Source organism: Pogoniulus pusillus, chromosome 8 (genome assembly GCF_015220805.1).
Source record: "Pogoniulus pusillus isolate bPogPus1 chromosome 8, bPogPus1.pri, whole genome shotgun sequence".
NCBI classification, from domain to species: domain Eukaryota; kingdom Metazoa; phylum Chordata; class Aves; order Piciformes; family Lybiidae; genus Pogoniulus; species Pogoniulus pusillus.
In genome coordinates this window covers 7,026,089-7,046,475 of record NC_087271.1, presented here as the reverse complement: position 1 = coordinate 7,046,475, position 20,387 = coordinate 7,026,089, and the positions used below count along the sequence as shown (strand labels likewise).

At 42.0% G+C, this 20,387-nt stretch overlaps 3 protein-coding genes across 8 annotated transcripts in view; 2 read left to right on the top strand and 1 right to left on the bottom strand.

Annotated features, from left to right (window-relative positions):
- CAMSAP2 (calmodulin regulated spectrin associated protein family member 2) overlaps window positions 1–6,880 on the top strand; it is a 93,610-nt gene extending 86,730 nt beyond the window's left edge. For all 4 annotated transcript variants that reach the window (XM_064147122.1, XM_064147120.1, XM_064147119.1 and 1 more), the window contains 3 exons: window positions 65–180; window positions 1,268–1,386; window positions 3,420–6,880. In XM_064147122.1, coding sequence (XP_064003192.1) covers window positions 65–180; window positions 1,268–1,386; window positions 3,420–3,725 — 541 coding nt within the window. In that variant the 3' untranslated portion in view covers window positions 3,726–6,880. The remainder of the gene's footprint in view (window positions 1–64; window positions 181–1,267; window positions 1,387–3,419) is intronic.
- A 6,654-nt stretch (window positions 6,881–13,534) lies between these two features.
- WDR47 (WD repeat domain 47) overlaps window positions 13,535–20,387 on the top strand; it is a 28,118-nt gene continuing 21,265 nt past the window's right edge. The window contains exon 1 of one of the 3 annotated variants that reach the window (XM_064147117.1): window positions 13,535–13,913. The gene's annotated coding sequence lies outside the window, so the exon portion shown is untranslated. The remainder of the gene's footprint in view (window positions 13,914–20,387) is intronic. The other 2 variants (XM_064147116.1, XM_064147115.1) reach the window with 2 other exon arrangements.
- On the bottom strand, window positions 13,910–15,414 carry LOC135177792 (basic proline-rich protein-like). Its single transcript, XM_064148250.1, has 2 exons — window positions 15,353–15,414; window positions 13,910–14,453 (listed from the first exon to the last, which is right to left on the bottom strand). Exons 1-2 carry the CDS (start codon window positions 15,412–15,414, stop codon window positions 13,910–13,912), a joined length of 606 nt encoding a protein of 201 aa, XP_064004320.1.

The following is a 20,387-nucleotide window of genomic DNA, read 5'->3' as shown; positions in this document are numbered from 1 at the left end:
AAAGCTTTTCTGCTCAATGCTTTAAGTTATTTTTTTCATAAGAGATTTAAAAATTAATGTTTAGATCTGAGTCTGTGGAAGGATTCTTATCTCCAAGTCGCTGTGGGAGTCGTAATGGAGAAAAGGATTGGGAAAATGCATCTACAACTTCTTCAGTTGCCTCTGCTACTGAATACACAGGTCAGTGACAACTGGACTTAGAAAAAGACCTGTCTAGTAGTGGTTCTATGAATGAAAGGCTTTCACTTAATCTTGGTTTCCTAAAATTTGTTTGAGAACACGTTCCTAAAAATGTTACTTTCACCTCCTAGATGGGAACAAGGTTCAAGTTTTAAATCCAAAATGAAGGTACTGGCTCAGCAATATTTGTGGCAACCAGTGAATGGGCTCACAGGTCACCATGCAGTTCAGTAGTCTCTCTAGCACAGCAAGAAGAGTTGAAATTTATGCTCAATTGAGAGCAGTTACAAAAAGCAAAACCCAAATCCTAGCAGGTAAAATTATCTGCTTAGTAATCTGATTGAAAACATTCTGCACCCTTTGTTGTGAAACAGATCCTTTGCAGTCTGAGTATCTTCATCCTCCTTTTCCTGGTGTCTTCATCTCTCTTCTCCAGATACACAGCATATGATACTGCAAAGACCTTGCATCATCAGGATTATAAAAGCTCCTTTTTTGCTCACCTTTGCTCTTTACTTTGGTAAAGAGTAAAGCAGCATTAGGTCTTGAAAAAGTAGGCATATATTTCAGAAATTAAACCAGGAGATTTCTCTTTCAACCAGAAGAATCAAATCTTCTTACAGACACAATAACCTGATAAGTATCAGGCCAGATTTTTAGCTCTGATTTTGGATAATAACATCTCTGGAATTCAAGTTCCCCTGCATCATCTTCAGTGTTATACCTGTCACCCTTGAAATTACAAGTGTAGATAAATGAAGAGAAAGAAGTAATTCACACCCTTCTGGATGACTGAATTTTTAGTTAGAAAATGCTAAACATTTTGGTGTTCATAGAAAAGGTCTCCTGAGAGGAAAAGTATTTACCAAGACTGCCAGTAATAATGATTTAATAAAGAAAGGCACATCTGTAAGGAAATTCAGTAACAGCTTACAAAATGACATTGTAGTTGTTTGTGAAATTTGTGATGTCTATCCTAATTCAGTTTTATTCCTGGATTTGTATTTTTATGCATGTGAAAGACCCATTTAAACTCTTTGTTGGCTTATTGATTTAACTTAGCTGATTTGTCTTTCCTCCTCCTTAGGACCAAAGCTCTTCAAAGAACCCAGTGCTAAATCTAATAAGTATATAATTCAGAATGCACTGGCACATTGCTGCTTGGCTGGAAAAGTAAATGAAGGTCAAAAGAAAAAAATACTGGAGGTAAGGATATTTCTCCCCTGTAAGCATAAACACCTAAGTCAGACCAGTCAGGCATTAGGAAGACACTCAAGTACAAATGCAAATACAGAAATGAACCTTCTGAGGTTATGACAGCTCTTAGTGAAAGATTTGAGAGGCTCCTGTGACTTGCTTCCTGTGTAGACAGAAAGGTTCTCTTATGCTGTAGAAACAGTAGTTGTCCCATTGTACATGCAACACAGGAACCTGAATTAGTTGACATGTTTTAAATGTATTGGTTCTAGTTTAAGCTTCCCAGAAACTCAAAATAGCTAACAGGACAATAGAATAATAGGATGCTTTCCCCTTTCCCCTCCTTTTAGAAAGAAAGGAATTAGATGTAGAGTGGAAAAGGGGTAAAACACCCAAAGAATAGTCTTGCTTCAATTGGCAAGTTAAAACAAAAACTTTAACAATAAATAAAAGGTATTTAAGGTAGGGAAGTTACAAAGAGGTATAGGGAAGGGAAACAAGCTACAAAAATATATATCCAACTAGATTGATGGCAATGGATGGAGGTAGATTCAGGAAAGAGTTGTCCACTATGTGATGGGGTGGCCATGTGACAAAACAGGAGCAGGAGGAGCAAGGGTGGTGCTATCAGGCAGGCAGAGAGGGAAAAAAAAACCTAGAAACAGGAAGTTCCTCTGTTTTTTACAGAGGCCCTAGGCAGGAATTGGGAGTGGGCTAACCACTACACCTGGGGTCAGGTTCAGACCACTCCCAGGAGGGTTAAACTTTTACACATGTTAATTAATAGTTACTGCTTTTGAAATGTGGGAACTTGAACATGTAGATTTTTATAACATGCTCTCAGATTTGTTTTCCATAACATGAAAAATACCCATCTCATACATAGAGACTCTCAGACTGGGACCCTTAGAGCTAAAGCACAACAGTAGGGCAAATTCAGGACTCTTCTACAGGGAGGTGCCTACCAGCCTTTTCTCTTCTGCTGCTATCAACCTCACTGAAGGTGCACAACTATTGTAAGGATGAGAACTCAGGGACCAGTGTCTGTCCGTGCAGAAGGAATAACTCGAGACCAAAGATCGAGAGTAATGGAACTGTTCCTTTTATCTAGTGTGATGAGTAGGACAGGAAATCCAGGAGTCTGGATATATATAATTCCTTTTCCAGAATAAATTCCACAACAGTATTTTTTGCTCCACATTATCTCCATAATTCTTCATTCATGTTTAGATGTTGCCTTCTCTGTCTTTCCAGCTACTTTCTGGAAATAAGAAGTGAGAAATCAAGACAGCCTCTTTCAGTTCAAGTAACTGCAGGCATCATAAGCCCCAGAAATCACACCAAAGGACAGCTGTAAAAAGGTCTTGCTTAACTCTAGGGTGCAGTATAGGTCACTTGGTAGAAGTTCTACATTTTCAAGGTGTATGTGCTGTAAAAGTTCTGTTGACTCAAGAATCTGAAAAGATTACTAAGAACTTTGGCTTAATAGCCTTCAATTGACTTTATGGTTTGGCTAAACTGGAATGGATTTAGAGACAGCCTGGTCCAGGATATAGTTTAGTAGTCATAGTAGTTTGATTACAGCTGGACTTGATGAACCTTAATGCTTTTATGACTGAAACCTCATTTTAGTACAGGAGGATCTTCCAGGCACATCTAGACATATCTAAATGTCCTGTTCTTGAACTTGCAAGTGTTAGACCTGCTTGGTGAAATGGATCAAAGAATTTATATTTGGTCTTAAAAAAATGTGTTAGGTTGTGTGTTGTTGAGGTACAACTAAACAAGTACAGCTGAAATTGCCTACCCAAACAAGGTTTTCCTCAAGAAAGAGACCTTGTCCAAATGATCAACATTCAGATAGGTGAAGCTTAGCAAATGCTAGTGATTAAGGCCTTTAAGTGGACAGAATAAGACATAACTTCATTTCTAGCAGAAAGCAAATTCAAAATGACAGTCCAGTGATTTTCACATGTTTTCTAATTAAAATGCAAAAATTCATTCATACTGTGAACCTTTTTCTTTCTTTCTTTCTTTTCAAGGAAATGGAAAAATCCGATGCCAATAATTTCTTGATCTTGTTCCGGGATTCAGGCTGCCAGTTCAGATCTCTGTATACATACTGCCCTGATACTGAAGAAATCAATAAACTAACGGGAATAGGTCCCAAATCTATCACAAAGAAAATGATAGAGGGACTGTATAAATACAACTCCGACAGGAAGCAGTTTAGCCACATACCTGCCAAAACTCTCTCCGCCAGTGTCGATGCGATTACCATTCACAGCCATTTGTGGCAAACCAAGAGACCAGTAACCCCTAAGAAACTTTTGCCCACCAAGGCATAGTAGATGGGAAAAAATTTGCTCCAGACAATTATGATAAACTTGCACTTCATCCTTACTGCCTATAGGAAATAGATTTCTAGTTGCCAACAAGACTCTTAGAACTTAAAACTGGACACCAAGTTCTATTATCATGTCCAACTGGAATGTAAACAGTGTTTAGGAGTGCAGAAGATTATCACTTAGGTGAATAATGACAAGTGATTACGGAAATGTTTGTGTGGAGATTTGTCTGTGCTAATACAACATATAGAGTACCTGGGCTCTGTATTTTGATTAGATGCACTGAAGCACTGAATGTTCCTCTTTAGTGACTCAAACTACATTTTCTACATCTGTTGCCTTATATGTTTGTATTTGTGCTTGTCTCAAAATATTTTTTGTTCACTAATGAAATACTTAAGATTCTCAATACCATTGAACTTTGCATACTGACCTACAGTAAAAACTGAGCATTAAGTTGTAGGTTGCTGAAGAACAGCTGAACGAGTCTGTTACGCAAGATCCTTATTGTCGTCCACAACAAAATGAAGATTCCTTCCCCTGAGTCTTTAGAATTCTTTGTCAGGTGATTTGCTTATAGACTGAACACTAAAAGAGAAACTTGTGAAATGTTTAATGTTTCCTTCAAAGAAAGTATTTAATAACTCAGGGTATAGTTAGGTGATGCCATGATTCCTGTTTAAGTTACCACCTAAGATATAATGACTGACCATTTGCACCTTTGTCACATCTTTAGAATGTAAAGGAAAAAGATCTGGTAAGCCTCGAAAATAGTTTAAGCAAATGTGCATTTCTCTGCATAGTTTCAGATGAAGAGCAAGCACGCAGTCAGATTATGCTTCTGCAAGGAAGGAACAGGACCTTGTGAAAATATTCAGAACTATATCCCTGAAGTTTGCCTGACAGAACACTAAAATAGCTCAGAAGAATCACAGAAATCACTAAGTCACAGATCTTTCAGAAGTCAGGTATCTAATTCCCATTGATTTTAAGATTCTGGGTTTTTTTTTAATTTAAGACAGGCCACTGTCTGTTCTTCCTGCCTTCAGATCTTCCAGCTCAGACTTGGATCAAATTTCTAGGGAATAGGCATCTGATAAGAATTGTCAGCGCATCTTACTAAATGGTTTTATTGACACGATCCAACAGATGCCTTGTGACACTTAGCAGTTTGAATCATGACAGGAAAGCCTAAATGACATTTCAACAAATTTATAATATGGCCATTTAAAAAAACAAACTCTAGGCTTATCTCAGTATTATTTATAAAGGGCTGCATTCGATTTCAAAACAGTGCTTGACAGATCACTCCTTCCGTTTCAGTGTTTATCTTATCATTTGCTTTTAACATAGCACTGTTATGAAAAAAAAAAAGAAAAGGAAAAAAAAAGAAAAGGAAAAAAAAAGGAAAAAAAAAAAAGAAAAGGAAAAAAAAGAAAATTTAAAAAAAAGAAAATAAAAAAAAAGAAAGGAAAAAAAAAGAAAAGAAAAAAACTACAAACTTGAAGCCTCCCCTAAATCTGTGGCTATTTTGATACATCAGAGGATTTGTTGGGGGAGGGGAAAAAATATCTCATTCTCAGGAAAAGACTTGAATGATTTGTGATTCTGTTCTGTTTCAGTGTTGTGACAACTACATTAACATAAGGCAGTATTGTGCTGTAAGTACGTAGTCCATTTTGTTTCATGGGAAGACTCAAACTATGTTCGTGTTTCTCTCCTTAAAATGCTTTGAGAGAAACTATGCCTCACTACTATGATGTGCTCATTAACTTATATAAAAGATGCACAGGAATGAGATGTCATTAAGCAGTTTAGAACAGTACTTTTTTATTATTATTGTTATTATAAAGCCTTAGGCATCAATGCATCTGGATTATGAACATTTTCTCCAAAATGCTGTCAGTTTTACTGTAATTTATGTTCTTATATTTATGTATATTTGTTAAAACTGTAAAAAAAAAAAAGGAAAAAAAAACCCCAACAAACCAACACTTTAAAATACATGTTTAATATGTATGTGGCTCAAAACTATTTGTGGTTAGCTGATTCCTACTGTGTGCATGTATATCACCAGGATCTGTAACTCTGATATTTCAAGTGTATACATACTGTGTAAATAGGATATAAATAATATTAAAAGGGGAGAAAGAGGATTTGCACATTCTGCCTGTTAGACAGTTCCTACAGACACCATTGTAGGAACACCTTGAATAACAATATGAAAGTGTGTATAATACACAGTGATTCAAGAAACCAGGAGGTTAGAATTAACAGAAACACAGAGGGTGAATAACTTCAAATGAAGTTTTATCACAGGAGGCTTTTTTATTTCCAAAACCCATACAGTGGTTTCACTGAAGATTTCCAACACCGTGACACACACACACATGAATCAAAGTGAGCTTAAATACAGGACAGGAATTGAGTCATTTTAAAATATATCTGAATGTATTTCTGAGATTTAGATTTGTCAACAGGTTAAGATTTGTGCAACGTCTAAAAGTAGAATGTGAATAATGCAGTTGACAATTTCAGTGCTTGCAGTGTAAAGTTTTACCGAACACGGGAAAAGTAAAGCTAGAGATGCTTTTCCTTTTTAAGCCTGCAGATTTTCTAATGACAGTGGATCTTTGGTTGGGATCATGTTTAAAAAAAAAAAAAAAAAAAGACCAAAACCAAAAAAAAAAGACAAAAAAAAAAGGAAGCTTTCCATAAAGGCCAGTATTTATCACTGACCTTTTCAGAACACACTGGTGCTTTCATCAGGGGTATTAATATCGTTGCTATGACCGAATTGCCAAACTCTCATGTTAGTTTTTTGAGCAAAATTTCATATTCTAACAGTCATAATGGCTACTGAAGTATTTTTTTTCCCTTTTTTTTTTTTTTTTTGTTTTGTTTTGGTAATTTTATGTTAGTATGACTGTTAGTTTTTATTATTTGGCTGTTTAAAGCCAAATTCAGCTATTTAATTATGATTTAATGGGCACTGTTGAAAAATGTACAGTGTATTGTGTGCTTGTCCACTTCTATGGAGCATAGCTTCCATTATTTTTTTTCTAATGCTGTGCTGTAAAATATTGTCATTGCTACTTATGTGGTACAGTGTAGTTTTTTCCTTTCATTTAAATAAAAGCATGGCATCAAAAGTACTTTTTTTTTTGTTTTATTGCTTACATCTAAATATAAACTTGGAAAGAAGTTCACATGAATTTTTAAATCTTGTTTCTTCTATTTCAGCAGCATAGCAAGTGTAGGAAATGCAGATTATTGTAGGAAATAAGCACCATATTTATTTCTCCTTCTATTCCCCAGCTGTGGCAAGGTTGAAATGACCCCCAAAAATAAAATCACCAGACTAGCTCAGAAGATTTGGAAGCGAAATGAAGGTATATATTTATGGCAAGCTATAATCTAAAAGCATAAAATACAATGTATAGGTACCAAAAAATATATTTACAACTTAGAAATAACACAAAGACAAACCCAGAATGGGCTAACAGTCACCTTCTTCCTCTTAGAGAGAAAACTGTTATCTGCTCAGCCTAGGTTAGTGTAGCCGTGCAAGATCAGCCAGCGTGGGGAAAAGAGGAGGCAGAAAGCAGCAGAGACAGGAACAGTTTGTGCTACAGATTCTATACTAGTCCACATGAAATAAGATAGACTTAACTATTACTTCACTTCTATAACCAATCCTCTATTTTATTTGCTTTCTATTCAGAAATGTCCAGCAGTGTATTGTCTTGCCACATACAACTTATCTTTCTGATGTTATCGCAGGGAAGCTACTGAAGAACCAGGCTTCTCGTTTCCTTCTCGAGGACAGTGTGGCATTACTCTGTTTTCTTCAGAAGTGAGTTTCACAATTGCAACTCGGCCACTAAACATTGGTACTCCAGCTAGCTTCCACTGTTCCAAAACCACAGAAGCTTGCTGGTTGGCATAGAAGAATGGTGTGTAATGGGTGGTGTTATGGGTTAACCTGCATGCTTCCCCAACGCAGAACTGAGGGGAAAGTGACACGCAACTTGGGGTTGAGATAAAAATGTAAGAGTTTACTGAATAAATGCAGAATTGCCTTAGCTGCTAATCTAGTTAATAATACAAAACATTAGCATAGCCTATTTGCAGAAGCAGCACAGTGAAAAACCACATAAACAGCAGCATAAATGAAACACAGCAGCTACCCTAGTCCCACACTCATCTTGCTGACATCCTAGTGGAAAAAAAAGCAACACTCAAAAACTCAGAACCGAGAAACAGCTACGGGAACAGGAAGCCTCCCATGCTGCAATCAGAACTTCAAGCCCCATGCTTCATTGCTCTAGCCAGCACTTTCATTTTGCAGCTGGCATGATTGAAGCATGCTATGAATAACAGCAGCAAGTTCAACTCAACCTGTGACACTAGGAAGCTTTTCGAGTTGAACTGAAGTTTTGCTTTCATCCAGGCAGTTAAAGAGCATGACTTCTAGTGAAATAACTTACATGTAGTAGTGGTGCAATCTTCAACACGAAAAATAAAGTCTCTCCCAGTTTTGTAAATGAGCAGCATTATCCAGTCCAAATCATGTTTTTTGAGGAGAGTTTTGTGTTGTCCTGCTAGGCTGCAGAGCATAAGCAAGGACTTGCTGACAGGAGATGTAACCTCACTGTAATTAACAGACAGACTGAATTGTTGCACAGATAAATCTGTATTTCACAGCTATTCAAAGGGCAGCTTGAAGGATAAGATACAGGAAGCCTGACAGTAGGGCTTTTAGTACTGAACTGAAAACTAATGTGGATGAAAAGTAATAGCTTTCCCTCCTCCTCCTCTCAAACTGGTTATTTTTCAGGCAGCTTAATGTGTTCCCTGTGCTGTATCACAAACAGGCTGACACAAGCAAAGAACTATGTTGGAACAGGAACACCCAGTTGCACCCAGTAAAGCCATTTTTTTTTTCTCAGTGGAAATCCCTGCTTAAAATTTTAATCCAAAAATAGCATTTGTCTAGACAGGCTTTAGAACTGACTTCTTTTTCTCTGTCCTTCAGCAAATAACACCATAATTGAGAAAATGCAGATCATGCTCTGGTTAGTTTGTCAGTATATAATTACTGTCAATCTGAATTTATCTGGAATTGATGAATCAAAATCAGTATTGTTGTGGGATCCAGTGCAAAAATCTGGTATCACCAGCTGCAAAACAATCATCTCAGTTACCCTTGCAACCTAAGCTCTTGGATCAACCACCATCACAAAGGTGATGTAAAAAAGAGCTTTGTTCCTCAAATGCAGCTGTACTGATCAGGTGTAGATGTCTTTTCTCCAACAGTTTAATACATAAATACACAGCTTTGTGAGGGCTAAACCTTTATTTGCTTGTGTCTTTTGAAATAGCAAATTAACATTTTTTGCTGCCTTGTAACCAATTTAATGAGCTGAGTAAGTAGCTTGAAGAGTTGTGGCTATAAATATCTGTCTTGATGACCACAGACTTCTACACCTGCCTTTCCATTTTCTAGTTAATTAAAACAAACACATAAACAAAATACCCACCCAAAAAATCCCACAAAAAAAAAACCCAAAACCAACCCAAAACCAAAAAACAAACCCAAAACCCAGAAATTATCTTGTTCCCTATCAGAAAACAAGGCAGTATTTTTACACACATAGCTTCTTTGTTCATTTATAAGCAATTTGTTTTTAAAAGCAAACCATTTTGTTTAGGAAAAAAAAATGTGAGGTATTGTTTGTGTATGTAGATTGTAGAATCAGCCAGGTTGGTAGAGACCTCCAAGATCATCCAGTCCAACCTAGCACCCAGCCCTGTCCAATCAACTAGACCATGGCACTAAGTGCCTCATCCATACTTTTTTTGAACATCCCCAGGGGCAGTGACTCCACCACCTCCCTGGGCAGCCCATTCCAAAGGCAAATCACTCTCTTTGTCAACAACTTTCTCCTAACATCCAGCCTAGATCTCCCCTGGCACAGCTTGAGACTGTGTCCCCTTGTTCTGTTGCTGGTTGTCTGGTAGAAGAGACCAACCCCCACCTGGCTACAATGTCCCTTCAGGTAGTTGTAGACAGCAATGAGGTCACCCCTGAGCCTCCTCTTCCCCGGGCTAAACAACCCCAGCTCCCTCAGCTTCTCCTCAGAGGGCTGTGTTCCAGACCCTCACCAGCTTTGTCACCCTTCTCTGGACACATTCCAGTATCCCAATACTGAGGGGAAATTTCACAGATAAATGGATGTGTACTTTCAGACTTACTTGCTTATACACAGATGTAAAATAATACACTTTATTTTCACCACAGCCAAGAGTTAAATACAGTAGTGGTTACATTAGCTTATTCCTTTCCTAGCAAGAAAGAAAAGCAGCTACCTTGTCTTACACTTCTGAACTACTGGTCTTTGTGGGCAGGGAAGCAACACAGGACATACACAATTAAGGGCACAGGCCAGGCTCTTTGGCAGATGGGAGTTCTTAACTCCAGGCTTTCCATCAAACTCATGGATGCTGGACAGAACATCCTTTGATCAGAAAAGCTAGTAACTAGACTTTCAAGAAAGGACAGACAACACTAGAAAAGTGTTAAGCATTCCACCTAAAAACTTGACTTCAGACACTCAATGTTGCAAGTAGCTGGATGTACTACATAGTTGGGAGTTGTTGACCCATTCAAAAAGCAAGACATGGAAGGCATTTTTCTTATATAAGATATATGTTTTCTCAGTTAATAGTATGTAAACTTCATGGAGATTAGGCACTTTTATGTCACTGTTAATGGAGATTTGCAGAAAGACTAAAAGCTAATATGAGGCTTTCTGTCAAGGCAGCTCTGACTTACCCTTTCTACATCATCACTGATCTAGGTGTCTGCATTGCAAGACCTGGCAAGGCCCCACAAGCCTGCAATTATTTAAATTACCTGAAGCCAGATTACTCTTTGTGTCAGTATTTTTCTTGTTTAAGCTACCTGAAACTGAGGCTATGATGCTGATGTAAACAGTTCTCCTATAGATTATGCAAGATTTCACTGAATTGTCACTCCAAAGCTCCGGAAATCCTTACTTGAAATGAATGAAAACTCTTTCTGGAAGTAAAGATTTAAACAGAGTTGGGGGAGTGTGGGGGGAGGGGAGGGTTTGCAGCTTTTTACATCATCATGTAAAGAGAAAATGTAAAGAGTTGAATGAATCTTGTTATAAAGACAAAAACCCATATTGGCACATTTTTATGATGACAGCAACACAAAGATGCTTTGCAAGAACTGCGAGACTGCACTGCCAGACCTCATGCAAGGTTAGCACCTGGGAACAACACTAAGAACGTATCCAGCCCAGCTCATGTTGTCTGTGGCCACCTGCAACCCCTGTAAAATAGTCACAACTACTATTTGCTTTTCACAAGTGCTCCAAGAAGAGACTGCCGTGCCCTGTCTTGTCACTAGGCAATGCAGAACTCCTACTCTACTAATCCTGAATTTCAGGCTCTTGAAAACCCACACCCAGCAACTTTGTTATTCATGAGAGTTGCCTTCTTTGCAATAATGACTAGGGAGTTCAAGCTGAGACCATCCCAAAGACATTTTTCCATGCCTGAGGAAAAAATTATGAACAGCCAGAGAACAGGGTCTTCCATCTCTCCTTCTCTGACAGGATGCCAAATATTTAAGGGCAGTGTGATTGCCCTCCAGAGTGGGTGCATCAAGTAATGCTGCCTATTCTTCCATGGCTCTTGCTGAGCACAGATGTTTGGTTCTCAAAATCTTTTTCCACACTATAGGATTTTTCTACTGCCTTTTTGAAAGGCAAAGAGCAAGAAACAGAATAATTTTTAATTTAGAATTACTTTTCCTTTCAGGTCTGGAGAGATGCTTTACTTCTTTTTCATTTCCAACATCTTGCCCCACCAGATTTGATGGGAGGATCTACCCTTAGAATCATAACATAGAATCAACCAGATTGGAAGAGACCTCCAAGATCATCCAGTCCAACCTAGCACCCAGCCCTGTCCAATCAACTAGACAGTGGCACTAAGTGCCTCATCCAGAATTTCCTTGAACACCTCCAGAGACAGTGACTCCACCACCTCCCTGGGCAGCCCATTCCAATGCCAATCACTCTCTCTGGGAAGAACTTCCTCCTAACATCCAGCCTAGACCTCCCTTGGCACAACTTGAGACTGTGTCCCCTTGTTCTATTGCTGGTTACCTGGGAGAAGAGACCAACCCCCATCTGGCTACAGCCTCCCTTCAGGTAGTTGTAGACAGCAACTTAAAGCTATTGCACAAAAGATAGGTAAGACACAGTAACACTATTGTGAAATCAAATAGAAAACTCTATGTGTGTTTACCTAATGTTTTGTAGATTAAATCAAGTTTTAAATTGAATTTTCTTATCCAAGCCTATGTTCAGCAAAGCCATGCATAAAGCATTACTTAGACCATTAAAGTAATGTTGGTTTTCTGCACTCCCTCTATCATCTCTAGTCTATCAGACCATACATATTTGGAAAGGTTTTAATTTCTATAATTATGTTTTCTATTAGTTAATGCCTCTAAAAGCAAGTAAGCAACAAGTGATAGCTTTGTCAGTTAAAGGAAGGATTTTGTGTTTTACTAGCAAATTGAACTTCATGGAACGTGATGCCAAAAGCTGAGTGCTGCAGCAGGAACCATCAAGTGCCACATTCCTCCCTCATCCCTGGCAGTCAGTGCTGTGCAGGCAGGTAACACCCCTCTCTGTATGGCCTTTGGGATATTTCTCTGTACTCCTATTCAGGAAAAAAAAAGAGAATAACATTAAGATTCCCCTTCTCACTGCCGTCATTGTGACAAGCCTGTGGATGTGCCGCTGCACACACACGGTGGGGTGGGGCCAGTCCAAGCGCTATCCTGGCATCTATCTTATCTCACAGCTAAATTCAAACGCTGAGAAAGCTTATTGACTGTTCACCGTGATAATTCTAGATGCCATCATCTTGGGACAATGTACAGAAACGCATTAGTTGTAACCAAATGCCAAGTTACACATAAATACATCTTCATAAAACAGACCCGTACCATACGCAGACATGGGATTTTTGCGTCTTCTTTAACAGCCTCGTGAAGCGAAGACAGGGAAAGAAACCACTGGAAGGACCCAAGGCTGGCAGCTCCTCAGGCAGTAAGCTCAAGGTGTTGCCAGTGGAGCGAGGAGGAAAGGCAGCGCGGTGCTGGCAGGGCACGACGGCAGGCTGGCCAACAAAGTGCACCTCCTCAGCAATGGTTATGTGGCTTTTTGGGGTACCCCGGACCACGCCTGGGCGGCAGCTAACAGCGCACGTATACCGAAGGGCTCGGGGATCATTCTCACGCCGGCTAACTGGAAGGTAGGGCTCAGAGCAGAAGGGCGGGGGCGAGGCGGTGTGGCCAGGCGCGCCGCGCAAGCCGCGCAGGAGCCGCGGCCGGACGGTGAGCCGGCGCCACACGGCCGCGCTGCCTTGCGCGGACAGCTTTTTGCGTGGGAACATCGACTGATTCCTAAGTTGCGCCTAGAGCATCCCTCCGCGTTAGAAAACCCTTCCTGCCCACTGTCACGGAGATCGCCGAGGCAGGCACTGGCACCAACGGCGGGGGAGGTGTCCGCCGCCAGGGAGAGCGTCGGGCGGGGGCACGCTGCACCGGTGCCCTGGGACAGGCCTGGAGTCGCCGCGGAGTTTTGCGGGAGGCCGCTGGGGCGTCCGCGCTTGCCGAGGCTGGCAGCTACGGACCCGCCTTGCAGCCCCTCCCCTCATTCCGCAGCTGTCTCAGCGTAGGGGCCCGGAAGAACCGCTCGGCCGGTGTCCTCCCAGTACTGCCCCGGCAGGCGAGGGCTCGCCCGGTCGCTAACAAAGCGGGCCCCGCCCCAGCGCGGCGGCGCTCGACACCATCTGTCCCTCCCGCCCCCGCGGCGCAGGCGACGCCCAGCCGGCAGGCTGCGGCCCTCCCCTTTTCGTTTTCCACTCAGGCAGCGGCACGGGCACCCCGCCCCGACGCGGGGAGGGTCCTGGGTGCCGAGCCGGCGGGCAGTCGGCGGTGAGGGAGGGTGGCGGGCGCAGCCTCAAGTAGAGCGGGAGTAAGAACCTGACGCTGGGGCGCTCGCCCAGCTAGGCCTGTCGCCATCTTCCTCTCCTGTCTCGCTGGTGACAGCGCGAACGGGCCGCTGGGCCCCTCAGGTGAGTGTCTGCGGGCGGGACGGAGGGCGGGGGACAGCGTCGTGGCGGGGCTGGGAGCAGCCGGGCGGGGAGGAGTCGAGGGGGGTTGGCTGTGGGGGGCGGCGGAGCCGAGGCTGCGGTCGCTGTGCTGTGAGGTAGGCGCTGTCCGGCGGGACCGCCGACCGCGGGGCCGCTTTTACGAGGATCAGCCGAGATTCGCTCCCCGTTCCTGGCGGGGGGGCACGGCCCTGCTGCGCGGGGCCTTCTTGCCGTTTTGCCGGCTGAAGGGAGCATCGTCCCGGTTGCCGGCGCGGCGGCACCGCCCGATCGCCGCCGTCCCTTTGTTGTGGCATCCGCAGGCAGAACAGGCGGGCCCGGCTAGCGTAGCCGCTGCAGCTGGCGCGGTGCGTGCCCGGGCCCGGGGCCCGGCCCCGGGGCCCGGCCCCGGGACGGGCGAGACGGCGGCGCGGTGTGCGCCTTGTCTGCGGGGCTGCTTCCGAGCAGCGTGGGCTCCTCTGCGGCCCTGCCTGCTGCGGGCGCTGAGCTGACAGTCCCGAAATGCTAATTGAGGTGGGGCGGTGTGTGATTAAAGAGTGCGGTTGTTTTGAGCCCTGTCACCAGCAGAGGTGGGTTCCGTGTGGAGCCGCACATGCAGGGCAGAGATAATCGGAGCAAGCGTGTGTGTGTGTATGGGTAATTAAAGCACTTTGAGTCCTGGTCTTTGTAACTTGTTGGGGGTTTTTGTTTTTCTCCACGCTGTTTTCACTTTGTTGTAGAATAATTTAACTGCCTCTATGGGATTCTTGATGCAGATGAAGAATGCTCTGGATGCAGAGTGTGCAGATTGGAACAGGGAATGATGAATGCCAAGAACTCAGCTGGTCACCTCTAAAGCGTGATGAGATAAGGATTACTGTGGTGGCTCTAAAGCAACAGCTGATCTAAGCAGGGTGAAAAAAATGGGTTACTAGAAGGCAAGCCAGTGAAAAATCTGTGTGAGGAAGAAGAGGCCAGTATGTAAGAGGACATTTATTTGCCATATTGTTGTGTTGGAATAGCAAAAGCTTTCAGTCAAGAGTTCATCTGTGCAGAGTTCAGTGGCAGTTTTCTATTAAAAGCTTTATATGTTCAATATAGGTAAATAATGAATTGTGCAGTCTCTTAGAGTAAAATGGATGTTATTGAGTTGCACTGTTGTAGGAATCAATTGTAATTAAAAGTGGCCTGTAGACTTTGGTTTAAATTCTTTTGGTATAGAATGACTGGAAGATGATTGAGGGCACATCAGAAACCAAGTCATTAGGTACTGACTGGGCCCGGAGTCCCCTCTGGGGTCTCTGTAGTTGGAACTCTGCAGTGGCCTCTGGGTAGGCTCAAGAGCCATATATAAGTGGCTGTGGGGTGGATTAAAAGGTGAAATAACCATATGCAAAACAGCCAGCTTTGAAAAGATGTATTACTTATTCATTTGTGCTTTTGGTGTGGCATAGCTCGGCAAGGTGCTGAGGTTACGGGTATGCATTGCAGCTGTCAATGCAGCCAGGAAATCAAGACTTTTAATTAGGCATGGTGTCTTCCTTTATCTCCACTCCTTCAATATGATGCTTAAGATTTTAACTGCACTATTTATTTCATGTATTTCTGAGCAGTTAGAGGTTTTATGTTCTTTGCCCAGTTTGGCAAATACATGTTGTGTGCTCTCAGTGAGCAATCTTTTTCAGATGATAAGTAACAGGTGTAACACTTCAGAATTCCAGTGTTTATGTGTTTTTCAGTATATTAAGTCTTACTTCAGGGCAGAGCCCAGAGAGTGGTGGTGAATGGTGCCACATCCAGTTGGCAGCCAGTCACTAGTGGTGTTCCCCAAGGATCAGTGCTGGGCCCAGTCCTGTTCAATATCTTTATTGATGGTCTGGATGAGGGGATTGAGTTTGCAGATGACACCAAGCTAGGAGCAGGTGTTGATCTGTTGGAAGGTAGGAGAGCCCTGCAGAGGGACCTAGACAGGCTGGATAGGTGGGCAGAGGCCAATGGGATGACATTTAACAAGGCCAAGTGCAGGGTTCTGCACTTTGGCCACAACAACCCTAAGCAGTGCTACAGGCTGGGGTCTGAGTGGCTGAGAGCAGCCAGGAGGAAAAGGACCTGGGGGTACTGGTGGATAGTAGGCTGCAGATGAGCCAGCAGTGTGCCCAGGTGGCCAAGAGAGCCAATGGCATCCTGGCCTATATCAGGAACAGTGTGGCCAGTAGGACAAGGGAGGTTATTCTTCCCCTGTACTCGGCACTGCTCAGGCCACACCTTGAGTCCTGTGTCCAGTTCTGGGATCTTCAGTTTAAGAGAGATGTTGAGGTGCTGGAATGTGTCCTGAGAAGGGTGACAAAGCTGGTGAGCAGCCTGGAACACAGCTCTGTGAGGAGAGGCTGAGGGAGCTGGGGGTGTGCAGCCTGCAGAAGAGAAGGCTCAGGGGTGACCTCATTGCTGTCAACAACTCCCTGAAGGGAGGCTGTAGCCAGGTGGGGGTTGGTCTCTTTTCCCAGGAGACCAGCAACAGAACAAGGGGACACAGTCTCAAGTTGTGCTGGGGAAAGTGTAGACTGGATGTTAGGAGGAAGTTCTTCCCAGAGAGAGTGATTGGCATTGGAATGGGCTGCCCAGGGAGGTGGTGGAGGCACCGTCCCTGGAGGTGTTCAAGCAAAGCCTGGATGAGGCACTTAGTGCCATGGTCTAGTTGGCTAGATAGGGCTGGATGCTAGGTTGGACTGGATGATCTTGGAGGTCTCTTCCAACCTGGTTGATTCTATGATTTTAACTTTCTATGATAAATAACAGGTGTAACACTTCAGTATTCCAATATTTACATGTTTTCCAGTATATTCTTATTTTGACTTTCTATAATATGAATGCATATGTATTTAAAATTTCTTCTGAGGGAGATCATCTCAAGAGAAAGACTCCTTAGACACTATTGTTGGACAGGACTAGTTTAAAAACATATTTCTGAAATAGTTTAAGTGTATGCATATATGGGGGGGGTTGTGCATTTTTTAAAGAATTGTTTTCTGTGCTTGTAATGTGAGAGCATTCTTGCTGTTAGCATATTCTTGGAACATGAGTGAGAGCAGAACATGAGGGAAACCATTCCCTGGAAAATTAAGGAATAGGTAGTCTGTGTTCCAAAGAGCTTGTTTAAAGGACGTCTTTTCTTTAGAAGCTACAGAGAAAAGATGTGCCAGGCTTGTGGCAAGAAGTTTTGGAGTTTGTCTTGATAATAGGCTTACTGGGAAGAAAACAAATATATTACTGGGGGATGATTATGATAATAAGGGTGAGTAGACAGGAGAAAGAAGGAAAGAGGACAGGTGTAGAGAAGTGCTGCTCTGAAAAGACTGGGTGATATAAAAAGGTTGGTAGAAGGCATCTGCAGCGTTAAGCTGTAATACTCATTTGCTTTCATTATACCTCAAGCTAATGCTGTGCTTCAGTCATTCTTTAGTATTAATGCTTGAGCTGATCAGATTGTGACGTTATGTGCCATATGTGCTGGCAGAAAGCAATGTAGTGGGATGGACCAAAGATGCAACTTAAGCTCTAATCTTGAGTTTCCCTGCTGCTTTTTTACTATTATTATTATTGATGCACATACACACCTACCACCGAATGCCAGAAAAACTGATGTATTTCCTGGAGGGAGATGTGTAAGCCTAGGTATGTTCATGATTTCATGATTGTGTCAGTGCTGCTTATTCTTTTGACAGCATAATGCTCATGAGAGAAATCTGATCTCATCAGCCTAAAGAAAACCTCAACTAAACCAAAAATCTTCTCTAGTAGGTTTACTGTTCTTTTCTACCTGTCTGTGTTGCTTTGACAGCAGATGCACACTGCATATTTTCATAATATTGTTAATGTATGGGCTTGACTCTTCTTCAGAAGTTCAGTATCCAAGACTGTTTGGATGTTTTATTACTTCTTATCAGGACCCCAGAAATGTTGGTAGCAGTCCCCTATCCAATATGGGGAGTGCTGATCATCCTTTGTCCTAATTTATATAGGCAGTACAAATGCGGTAAATGAAGTGGTAGAGTTGACAGAGGTCAGGACAAAACTGTTCTTTTAAAATTGCTGTGGAAAAATGGAAGTCAACTTCGTGCAGGTTTTTACTTAATGTAATTGTACTCTTAAGCAAAGTACTGCTCATTCTTCTCTCAACAGAATATATATAAATAATTAATCTTAAACCAGTTCTGAAGCTGTTTAAGGTGGCTTCTTGTTTAGACTTGAGTCCAAGAAATCTATTTGAAAAGAAAGCTGCATTTAGTATTCCTTTCTTCAAAGGGAGTCTTAATCTGAATTTTCCCAGTAATTTTCTTATGAGAAATCTCAGTATAGTTTTTGCCTAAGTTTTACTTCATCTTTTGGCAAGACAGTTAATTTAATTTATATAGAAACATAAAACATGCTAAAGAGAAATGCAAATGAAGTAGGTGAGGTTGGGAATTAAGCTGTTAATACTAAATTGCTGGTTACATTTGTATTTTTATTTTCCTGCAATACTTAAGGGCAGGGTTGAATTTTTCTCTGGGACAAAAAATCCATATCCAGTTGCCAGTGCTAAAATGCAAGAGAAAGGCATCTTTCTACAAGTTTTAACTTTGGATTTGTGTGTCTTATCTGCATTCTTTCCTGCATCAAAACTTTCTGCAAACCAGATTTTATTTTCCTTTGACTTCACTGGCTGAGAGGGGGTGCATGGTCTTTGGTTGTGTCTTTCATGAAACCCATCAAAATTCTTGGGGATTGGAATCTTCTGTAACTAAAATGAGAATTGAACCCAGCCATTTTAAAAAGGAGTTAGGCCATTTCATCTGGCATAATTAGGTCTCTGTTGTTCCAAAATAAGCTCTGCCTTTATAATTGAATGTTTTCCTAGTCAAGTGTTCTGGCAAAAACTTACTTGGAAAAAAGGTGGTATACAGCAGTGAGCAGATGGAAAATTTAGGGATCCAGACAATGTAGTACAAATCCCCGTCTTATTAATACCTGTTTCTTTTTATTCCTTGAAGTTTATTAACACTCTTTTATGACAATAAGTGAGAAGTTTCACTGGAGAATTTCTCTCTTCCCATCTGGTAAATATTTAATTCCTTGTTAATTCTTTGAGTGTCTTATTTGGATTATTCAAACTTATAATTTCTTTTATTTCTTAGTATACCAATTTCTGTGCATCTTTCCTAATATGAGATAGATAACTATCTTATTGACTCCAGTTTTCCAAGGCCAGGGTACCAGGAGGCTGCATCATCTTTTCAATCTGTCTTGGGAGCTGTTAACCCACAGCTGGTTGTCTTTCAGCATCATAGCTGTTAGAATTCTGCATCAGTAAATGGTTGCATAAGAGAAATAAGAAGTATTCTTATTGAATTAGTTCAATTTTTATTACAAGGGAGAGCAGCTTGGGCCACTGTAACCTATTGCTCTGTATGGTCATCTCCCTTTATTAATTTTTCTGGTAACTGTTACTTCACTGTTCCCCTTGGTCCTGGGGACATTGCCTTCCTCTGATGTTTCATCACTGATACTGACTTCTCTGTTCTTTGGTGCACTCTTGCAACCCAAATAAGTCAGATGAAGACCTTAGTTCTGCCAGAAAGGAAAGCTCTGTTAGCGCCTGATGTCAGCAGTGCTGCACTTGTGTTCACACGATGAACAAATGTCTGATTTGTGGCTGGATCAGAGAAGTGGACTGGCTAACTGTACAGCTCTGTTGTGGGTGCCATGTGCTGGCAGGGGATGTGTAGCTGAGTGCATAGGCAAGCAGGAAGACCACCACTTTCTGCATTAACATGGATTTAAACTGAAATTTTCCTGATGTGAAGTCTTACTCTCATAGCCACTAACTTTTTTGAACGAGCTACTGCTGAGGCAGTGCTGCATGGCTTGCCTGTCTCAGAAGGTTCCTTCCCACACATAGTTTTCAGCAGAAACCATCTTTTAATGGTTTAAAAAAAAACGTTCAACAGCTTCTGCTTCAAGTCAGACCTACAGAATCATGCAAGACTTCTGGAGGCAGAATCTATTTAACGTTTTCCTGAAAGAATTCCGTACTTCAAGTCTTGTGTCCTTGGAGAAACTGTTGCAAAGGAGCTCGGATGTCATATCCATGGGAGGTTTAAACAAGCTGACTTCTGGCAGACCTGGCCTTGCCCTGTCACTTGCACTAGCCATGTCTTCCCACGTTTCCTTTCTGCTGTCTGGAGGGCTTATTAAACCACTTCAATGAGTTGGCAGAAAAGCTAAGCTAATGTAAAAGGTGAGGAGCAGTGAGGAAGGACCAGGAACTTGCAGGTGGGCAAGTGGGACTCTGGCAGCCAGCAGGACTTAGGCCACCTCGGGTTTGCATCTTTAGATCTTCATAAAATGCGTAGACAGAAATAGGTGTTCCTGTGAAGGAAGAACAAAACTGCATATTCAGTGTGCTGGTTTTTGCATGTG